Raw genomic sequence first — 10,418 nt, forward strand, 5'->3', positions numbered from 1 at the left:
ACACATACAGACTCCTACACACCCACAGACAGACATAGCCTCACACACACACACACACAGACATACACAGTCCCCTCCACTCAGACATACACACAGACACAGCCCCACACAGATAGACAGACAGACACACACACACATGATCCTCCTCAGAGCTGCACTGCGCTATGGTTAATTTGATAAAATACTCACTGAGCACGCACAAACACCACACTTTTGCACACGGCAGCTCATGTTGCAAGGCTGGTGGTTAACCCAACTGTTGACTAGAAACCTCATCGCATGACTCACTCGTACAGCCACACACACACTGCATCCACTCGATCACTATCAGCACAGTCTGTAGGTGCGTCACCAACACAGCTCTGAACGAACAAGCTTTTCAGGAGTTCCTGATAAGATTACAAGCTTTTAACCTCAAGCCTACAGACCATAGCAGGTGACTGCTTTCCCACCCACCACCCACTTCCTGCTATGGGTAATTAACTTCTCTGAATGAATTCCAATCTCTCTCCCTGGGCCCACACATGTCTTCAGGAGGTGCTGCATTTCATGTGATGGTCATTAGTCTGGCTAACTCTTCTGGGTTGTTTGTTCACACTTCTACAAACTGTAAAATATCTCTCTGTGTGGGCACTCTCATTGGCCCTGCTGCTGTTCTGGAGCTTCATGGAAATCAGACCAGATAAGGACAACAGATTTCCATTCCTAATGAACATTACTGAGCCAGATGGGTTATTACAATAATTGACAATAGTCACAGGTTTTTATTGAATTGAAATTTCACCGGCTGCCAGGGTGGAATTCAAACCCATGCCCCCAGAACAATAACCTGAGGTTTTGCAATACATTTACACTTCACCAACGCAGTGGTTAGTTAACTTCTGTCTGGTCATTAGTAGGGGACACAACAATTGCTCACAGCAGCCTTGAGTTTGGAAAGGAAAAACTGACCAGGGTTTTCATGCCTGCTCATTATCCCGCCATTCCTGTTCATCTGTAAATGCACCTTTAAGAGAGATGCCCATCATTGCATTACAGCATGTGACCTGAGGGTCTCAGACTCCATCTTACTCACAGATGACTTGAAGCATGACATGCTATTGGAAGCATGCAGCTCTGTGTGATTTAATATCTTAATGTTAGACCATACAGATATGTCTGAGAATGTAATGCTTATACATAATAGCTAGGTATGATAAATGCTTGCTGGGCTCTGCAATGTCATGAAATTCTTAGGTTACGGAGAACAATATAAACATTAGATAAAATACCCTCCTGGAGGCACAATCACATCACAACTTGCACCAGTGTGATGCCCACTGCAGCTAAATATCCTGCAGAAATTTACTGACGAGTCTTTTAAATTGGAATGCATTTTGGAGTAAGAGACCAGAGGGCAAGCAGTTTGTATGGAGACCACAACCACAACAAAGTGCCAGCATCTTCAGGAAGGTGCACAACTGGGAGGTTAGATTCAAGACCTGTCACCAAGCCCCTTGAGCTGTAAAATACGAGATGCCAGTGAATGATCTTCGGTCTTAGGGTATGAGCGTCACTGACAAAGTCATGTTTGTTGCTCATCCCTAGCCATACAGAGGAGTTGGTTGGATTTCTGTTTGACCTGCTTCATGCTGGCTTTGCTGCTACTCTGCTTCCACAGGGAGAGGGAAGGGGAGGGGGGTCTATTAGTCCAGAATTCTCAAACTCTTAGCCCCAGCGATGGTCAAGGACTGGCAACATAGGTCTAAGTCAGGACTGTAGCCTTTGTAATGAGGTCAGCCAGCTGAACCTCATAGAATATGAGTTCCCTGATTAGGGCTGCTAATGTGGTCCAATCAGGGAGCCTTGGTTAAGAGATTAAAAGGGAAGTGTTGGAAATACCAACACACTGAGAGCTGACTCTGAAGAGGCAGTACTGAAGTCAAGGACTGTTCATCTGTAAATAAAGGGTGACAGGATACCAGCCTCTGTGGAGTTATTTCAAGGATTGTGCATAAGATGGAGCTGAAAAATGAATAAAGATATTGAGGTTCTAGTCAAGAATAAAAAATAATCATATATCAGATATAGACAACTGAGATCAAATGAATCTCTTTAAGAGTATAAAGTGTGTAGGGGCATTCTTAAGAGGGAAATCAGGAAGGCAAACAGGGAATATGAGATAGCCTTTGCACATAAGGGTAAAAGTAATCCAAATAGATTTTGCAAGTACATTAAGAGCAAAAGACCAACTGGGGAGAGAATAGGGCCACTTCAAGATCAATGAGGTCATCTTTGTGTTGAACCTCAGGAGATGGAAGAGATATTAAATGAATATTTCACATCAGTTTTTACTGTGGAGAAAGAAATGAAGGCTAGAGAACTCAGGGAAATAAATATTGATGTTTTGAAACATTACAGAACAGGAAGTCCTGGAGGTCTTAGAAAACATGAAGGTGGGTAAATCTCTGGAACCAGATCAAGTTTATCCCAGAATGTTGTGAAAAGTCAGACAGGAAATTGCACGGCTCCTAGCAGAAATATTTGTATCATCTATAACCACAGGTGAGGTGCTAAAGGACTGGAGTTTGGCTAATGCCGTGCCTTTACTTAAAAAAGGCTGTGAGGAGAAGCCTGGGAACTATAGACCGGTGAGCCAGACATCAGTGGGTAAGTTGTTGGAGGTGATACTGAGAGATAGGATTTACATGCACTTGGAGAGGCAAGGACTGATTAGGGATAGTCAGCATGGCTTTGTGGGAGGGAAATCATGTCTCACAAACTTGATTGATAATTTTGAAAAAGACGGTTGAGGGCAGAGCGGTAGATATTGTTTATTTGGACTTTAGTAAAGCCTTTAATAAGGTTCTGCATGGTAGACTAATTAATAAAGTTAGATCACATGGGATTCAGGGTGAGCTTGCCAATTGGATAAAAAATTGCTTTATGGTAGGAGACAAAGGATGGTGGTCGGGGGTTGTTTTTCGGGCTGGAGGCCTGTGGCCACGGTGTACCACAGGGACCAGTATTGCGTCCACTTTAGTTTTTTGTTTATACAAATGATTTGGATGACAGTTTAGGAAGTATGGTTAGTAAGTTTGCAGCTGACACCAAAATTGGTGGTATACTGGACAGTGAAGGTTATCTAAAATTACAAAGAGATCTTAATCGATTGGGTCAATGAGCTAAGGAATGGCAGATGGAGTTTAATTTGGATAAATGTGAGGTGTTGCATTTTGGTAAAACAAACAAGATTAGGACTTACCTAATTAATGGTAGCATCCTGGGTAGTGTTGTAGAACAGCGAGACCTAGGGGTTCAGGTAGATAATTCTTTGAGAATTGGATCACAGGTGAACAGAATGGTTAAGAAGGCATATAGCACACAGGCCTTCATTGCTCAGACCTTTGAGTATGGGAGTTGGGACATCATGTTGACGTTATACATGATGTGGATGTGCCAGTATTGGACTGGGGTGAACAAGGTCAGAAATCACACGACATTAGGTTTTACTCCAAGATGGAGTGAGGCTCCAAAAGCTGATGTTTTCAAATAAACCTGTTGGACTACAACCTGGTGTCGTGTGATTTCTAATGCTGTACAGGACATTGGTGAGGCCTCTTCTGGAGTACTGTGTTAGGAAGGATATTATTGAACTGGAGAGGGTTCATAAAAGATTTACCAGGATGTTGCTGGGCCTGGAGAGTTTGAATTATAAGGAGAGGCTGGATAGGGTGGACTTGTTTCACTGGAGTATAGGAGGTTGAGGGTGACCTTACAGAGTTTTATAAAATCATGAGGGGCATAGATAAGGTGAATAGCAAAGGTCCTTTCCCTAGGGTGGGGGGCTTCAAAACTAGGCTGCATATTTTTAAGGTGAGAGCAGAAAAAATTGAAAAGGACATGAGGGGCAACCTTTTTACACAGAGAGTGGTGCGTGTGTGGAATGAACTGCCAGAGGGAATGGTGGATGCAGGTACAGTTTAAAAGCCATTTGGACAAGTACATGAATGGGAAAGGTTTGGAGGGATATGGGCCAAGCACAAGCAGGTGGGACTAGTTTATTTTGGGTACATGGTTATCATGGACTAGTGGGACTGAAGAGTATGTTTCCATGCTGTATGATGCTAAGACTCTATGATGGTGTTTCCTTCAAATTGCTGCTCAGTGTGTTAGTGAGGGGGAGGGGGAATAGATGGGCAAGTAAGGGCTCATCCTGGAATGGATATTCTATGCTATTGTGTTCAGCTTGCCATATCTGATCTCCTGCCCTACTCATCACACTGAATTTAACACTATTGTTTAAGGCAGTGTACTTTAAAAAAATCTAACACTTACGAAGTTGTCCAAAGGCCAATAGAAACTGAATATATTTCTTTTTCCTTTGCAGAGATAAATGTGCAACTCAAATCTCATCCATCGAACTGTGAAACCCATGACCTCAACCATGAAGAGGTTAGTTGGTTTGACCAAACCAGGAACAAGAACAAAAGTCAAACACTTCAAAATGACAACGGGTGTCTTGATCTGATCAGCACTTGCAACCACAGGATTGTCTTCTTCCTGACTTCCTCCATCAGTTGTGGAGCTCCTGGCTTGTTCACTACCTAACTTTTCTCAGTAAGCCTGTTGGGGGGAGAAGGGGGAGTGAGGGAGTATATCAGTGTCAGAGGGAGCCCTCCCACTTCAGTGTGCAGAGAGTGGTTAAGGTCATGGCCCTGTCAAGTTGGGAAGGAGCAACTCAGCGACAATGACTGCTGAGGCAGCAGGTACTAGTTCCATTCGAAACTGTTGACAGGGTTTCTCTGAGTTAACCATCAGAGTCCAAGGCTTCACTGTTCGTTTTACGGAACTGCTTTCTGAAGGCCACCCTGTCACTTAGTACACTCTGCTAGAGGTGGGCTCGAATCTGCTGTACTCCTGGAGTGTTCATCACATGGTCTCCCATCTCCACTAACCTCACCCAATCAGACACCTCCAATACTTTTACATCCAATGAGTGAACAAAGAAAATGGGGAAAAAAATGTTTTAAATGCCAGTATAAACTATTTCCTAAAAAGCGAAAACACTCGCTTTTGTATATGAGGGTTTTCACAACCGTCGAGTATTTCAACGTGCTTTATAGCCACTTAAATACTTTAAAAGTGTGGTCATCGTTGTAAGGTATGGGAACAGCTAATTTGTGCACAGCAAGCTCCCACAGAAGAAATGAGATAATGACCAGATGACTGATAGATAAACATTGACTGGAACAACCTCTCCTGCTCTTCTTTTGACACTAAATCAATGGGATCTTTTCAATCCACCTGAGAAAGTAAATGAGGCTTCACTTTGATGGCAAATCTAAAAGATTGCACCTCTGATAGTGTAGCACTCCCTCAGTGCTGCAATGGGGGGACAGTGAGGCTGGAATTTCACACCCAACTCTTGAAGGGAGACTTAAACTTGGAACTTTGATATCCTGCGGTGGAAATATAATCACCTTTGCTTCAGTGTGGCTGGATTAAAATCCTAGAATGTCCTTGCTAACAACATTGTGGATTTACCTACAGCACATAGACTGCAACAGTTCAACAATGCAGCTCACCACCACCTTCTCAAGGGCAACTACGGATAGGCAATAAATGTTGGCCCAGCCATCAAAGCACAAGTGTTGTCCATAGACAACATACTCAAACTATTGGACTTATGTCTCACCACCCACTTCACTTTCAACGGCCAAATATACCAGCAAATCAACGGGACACCCATGGGATCACCTATCTCCGGACTCATAGCAGAAGCAGTGACACAAAGACTAGAAAGGACGGCCCTTCTGCAAATCCAACCAAAACTATGGATACGCTACGTGGACGACACCTTTGTCATCATTAAACGGACCAAATTAGAGAAGACACACCTTATAAACAACACCCCCACCAGAATAAAATTCACCAGAGAGGAGGAGAAGAACAAACAGCTCCCATTCCTGGACGTCATGGTAGAGCGCAAGACAAATGGGGAACTGCAAACAAAAGTACACCGAAAAGCCACGCACACAGACCAGGTACTGAGCTTCAACAGTAACCATCTCTGCACACACAAACGAAGCTGCGTGCGAACACTATTTAAAAGGGCAAAAACACAGTGCAGCAACACGGAACTACGCCAAGAGGAAGAAGAATACCTATTCCAGGTTTTCAAGGATAATGGATATCCAAAAAACTGGGTCAGAAGATGCCTGCACAAACAGCATCAGGAAGATATCACATGCCCCGACACACACACCACACTACCCTATATCAGGAGCACGTCGGAACTCACCACAAGACTCCTACAACCGCTGGGCATCAGAGTGACACACAAGCCCACGTCAACCCTACGACAACTGCACACCTGAACTAAAGATACACTCCCCGCCATGGACAGGACCAATGTCATCTATAAGATCCCCTGCAGTGACTGTGAGAAACACTACATCGGACAAACAGGAAGGAAACTAACAACAAGGGTACATGAACACCAACTGGCTACAAAAAGACACGACCAGCACTCACTCATCTCAATCCACATGGACAAGGAGAACCACCATTTCGACTGGGACAACACCAAAATCCTGGGACAAGCTAGGCAGAGACAGGCACGAGAATTCCTGGAAGCATGGCACTCCATGAAGCATGCTTTTAATAAACATATTGAACTTGACCCCATACGCACTCCACTACGGAGGAAAACCAGAAGTGAGGCAATCCATCTCAACGGACCCCAGAGTTTAAAAACCAGGCGGGAAAACACACCAACGCTTCATTGGAGGATTTTACCCAGCATGGTAACGAAACGTCTGCGAAACAAGAAACCACCTCGGCGCGCCAACCAACCTCAACACAAGTGAATAAAAAGATACAATTCCAAATGAAGTACCAACTGAAGCAAAGTTATTTCTTTTAAACTGCCTGTTTTGGGTGTGTGGGCATGTGCGTGCGTGTGTACATGTAGTATGGGTGTGCGTACATGTGTGACACGTGCACATGTGCGTTTTTTGTGGTCTGGGTCTGTACGTACACGCGTGTGTGCATTTGTGTGTGCATGTGTGTGTTTATGTATGGTGCATGCGCATGTGTGTTTTTTGCGCACGTGTGTATGCATGGTGCGTGTGCATGCATGTGTGTGTGTACGTGGTGCGCGCACGTGTGTTTTTTTGTCCACGTGTGTACGTGGGGTGTGCGTGCGTGCGTGTGTATGTGTGTGTGAGAGAGTGTGTGTGCGTGTGCATGCATGTATGGTGAGTGCGCATGTGTACATTTTGTGCGCGCGCGTGTGTGTGTGTGTGTGTGAGAGAGAGAGAAAGAGCGACCTCATCAACATGAAGGGTGTTGAGCTTGGCAATTTGTAAACCAGTGTCAGTGCCAGGGCTCACATGCCATATTTTACACAGAGGGACATGTGTGTTACAGGAAACTTCAAAGTCTTTTCCACTGAAGCACAATACATCTGTCAGTATTAAAAAGCCACACGTCTACTGTGACAAGGGTGAATAAAACACTGTGGCACAGAATGCTGCATCTTCAAACTAAATAAACAAACCTAACAGAAAAACATCAAGCATCAACAACTGAACTGTATTAAGGCTTTAAGGTTTTACGTCTCTCAGGAGGTGTGTGTATTATGAGGGTGTGTGTTGTGTTAGCGCCAGGGTAGGTGCCAGCAACCTTTGTGTGCATTGCCCTGATGAGTTACATTCAGTGCCTGAGATTGTTCCACCTGTATTTCTGCTCGGAGTTTGAAGTTCAGAGCAGAAGTGAGAGTGTAGATGCTCCTTCGGATGAAATTCTCGCTGTAAAATGTCATGAATTTGGGTGAAGGAGAAGAAGGAATTTTCCGAAGGAGGGAATGGAAGGTGGCACAATGGCCATCTTGCATATTAATCCAATGCCAAATAGCACCAATCAAAGTGAGATTTTGGTTTGTTGAAGTATAAAGAAAAAGAAGGACTTGCATTTATATGACACCTTTCACAGACTCAGGATGTCCCAAAATGCTTCACATTTGTGTGTTTCAGTTTGTACACAGCAAAGTACCATCAGCAACAGTACAATGATGGGACAAACAAAAAACTAAAGACAAGGGCCCTTGTCTTGCAGTGATAGTGTCCCTCCCTCTGAGCGAGGTGGCTCAGGTTCAAGTCTCACCTGCTCCAGAACTGTGTCATAACATCTCTGAACAGGTGGATTAGAGGATATCTTTTAAAAAAAACACACCAAAAAGAACTGCAGGATGCTGGAAATCAGAAACAAAAACAGAAATTGCTGCAAAAACCCAGCAGGTCTGGCAGAGAGAAAGCAGAGTTAATTTTTGTTCTGAAGAAGGGCCATTGGACCCGAAATGTTAACTCTGTTTTCTCTCCACAGATGCTGCCAGGCCTATTTATTTTTTTCTATTGATTTCTATTTTTGTAAATGATAGGATAATCTGCATTTTATTTAATAGTGCCGATTGAGGGATAAACGTCAGCCACAACACTGGGGAGAATGTCCAGCCCTTTGAAACAGTGCTGTGGGACCTGTTATCTATCAGAGAGGCCATGGGTTTAACATCTCTCGAGAAGGATAGCCTCTCTGATGCTTCACAATACCCTCAGTGCTGTCTAGACTGTGTGCTTCAAGTCTTTGGATAGGAACTGAATTATGACTGCTTCCAAGCTCAGATCAGGTTAATTTTATGAGATCAACCAGCACCTTCGCATGAACTCTACCGTTATCAACTCTTTGTCTGTCCAACTGCTCTTCTGTCTCTTTAGGCTCTATCCTATCGTTTACTCCCTACCCTATCTCCCTCCCCTTTTGCATATAAGCTGACACCATCAGTTCTGAGGAAGGTCACCGGACCCAAAAGGTTAACTCTGTTTTTGCCTTCACGGATGCTGCCAGACCTGCTGGGCTTTTCCAGCAACTTTGTTTTTGCTCCTTAGCATGAACGTAAGACTCTGGTGTCTTGGCCACTGTTTCTTCAGATCCTGGGCACACTGAGCGTTCTGTCCACTCAAACACGTCAGCAACACAAATCCCCATAACTTCTTAGCCTCCATCGGATGAAAGTTGTAATCTTCTGAGTAAATATGCAAGGAGTTTTCTCAATGTTGCACTAGGTGCTCTGAATCAGTGTAAATAGGGTGTTTTCAGACCACTGGCACCTGACCACAACAGATTTGAAAGTTAAACCAGAGGAAGTAAGAAAGGGTCAAATTAAGTGCACACTAGCTTGAAGATTAAAATGAACAATCTGTTTAACAACATAACTTGGGTCCAAATGACCTTCCAGTTCTCTGTAACTAGCGAAACAGACTGGCAGCAGTTGGGTGATGAGGGGTTGGCATGGGCTAGTTGGGCCAAATGGTCTGTTCCCTTGGTGTACATTCTAAATGTCTTTGCGCATTGAGTGGGTTACAAAATGACACAACAGCCAAACACTGAAAGAAAACAGAACAAAAACCAGTTCTGAGGAAGGGTCACCGGACCCAAAACGTTAATTCCGATTTTTCTTCACAGATGCTGCCAGACCTGATGAGCTTTGCCAGCAACTTTGTTTTTGTTCCTGATCTCCATTTAGCTTATCTTTTTTTCACAGGTTTTCGTTAGCACAATATTTTTGATTTGCTCACTTTCAGTTGGGACATAAGTGTCATTGGGTGTCCAGCATTTATTGCCCGTCCCTAGTTGCTGTGCAAAAAGCGGTGGTGAGCTGTCTTCTTGAAGCGCTGCAGTCCATGTGCTATCGGTTGACCCACAATGCCGTTAGGAAGGGAATCCCATATGACAATGGAACATTCACAGCAACTGGGGCTGAAACTGGATTGTGAAGTGATTCACATTTTCAGCTTGGACATGAAGTGCCTTTCTCAGGTATCCATTCGGTCTTTCTCACTGCTACATTCTCTTCATCCCATCATGAGCCTTTCTATCTTGGACTGGGAAGGTTCTGAACTGATGCTTCACTTGAGCATGGGTTTAGTCAGACACTTCACAGCAGCGCTGAGGGAGTGCTGCGCTGAGAGAGTGTGGTGCTAAAGGAGTGCAGCGCTGAGAGAGTGCGGTGCTGAGGGAGTGCTGCGCTGAAGGAGTGTGGCGCTGAAAGAGTGTGGAGCTGAGAGAGTATGATGCTGAGGGAGTGCTGCGCTGAAGGAGTGCAACGCTGAAGGAGTGTGGCGCTGAGAGAGTGCTGCGCTGAAGGAGTGCGGCGCTGAAGGAGTGCGGCGCTGAAGGAGTGCTGTGCTGAAGGAGGGCTGCGCTGAAGGAGTGTGGAGCTGAGAGAGTATGGTGCTGAGGGAGTGCTGCGCTGAAGGAGTGCTGCGCTGAAGGAGTGCTGTGCTGAGAGACTGCGGAGCTGAGGGAGTGCTGCGCTGAAGGAGTGCGGCACTGAAAGAGTGCTGCGCTGAAGGAGTGCTGCGCTGAAGGAGTGCTGC

The 10,418-nt window shown here is 44.7% G+C and overlaps 1 protein-coding gene across 1 annotated transcript in view; it reads right to left on the reverse strand.

Moving 5' to 3' along the window:
• The window catches only part of LOC109925183 (transducin-like enhancer protein 1), an 88,928-nt gene extending 88,652 nt beyond the window's left edge, over positions 1-276 (reverse strand). The window contains exon 1 of the mRNA XM_048613925.1: positions 190-276. Within this exon, the coding sequence (XP_048469882.1) occupies positions 190-276 (87 nt within the window). The remainder of the gene's footprint in view (positions 1-189) is intronic.
• Positions 277-10,418: the final 10,142 nt, after the last annotated feature.

The sequence above is a fragment of the Rhincodon typus genome, chromosome 29 (assembly GCF_021869965.1).
Source record: "Rhincodon typus isolate 14 chromosome 29, sRhiTyp1.1, whole genome shotgun sequence".
NCBI lineage: Eukaryota > Metazoa > Chordata > Chondrichthyes > Orectolobiformes > Rhincodontidae > Rhincodon > Rhincodon typus.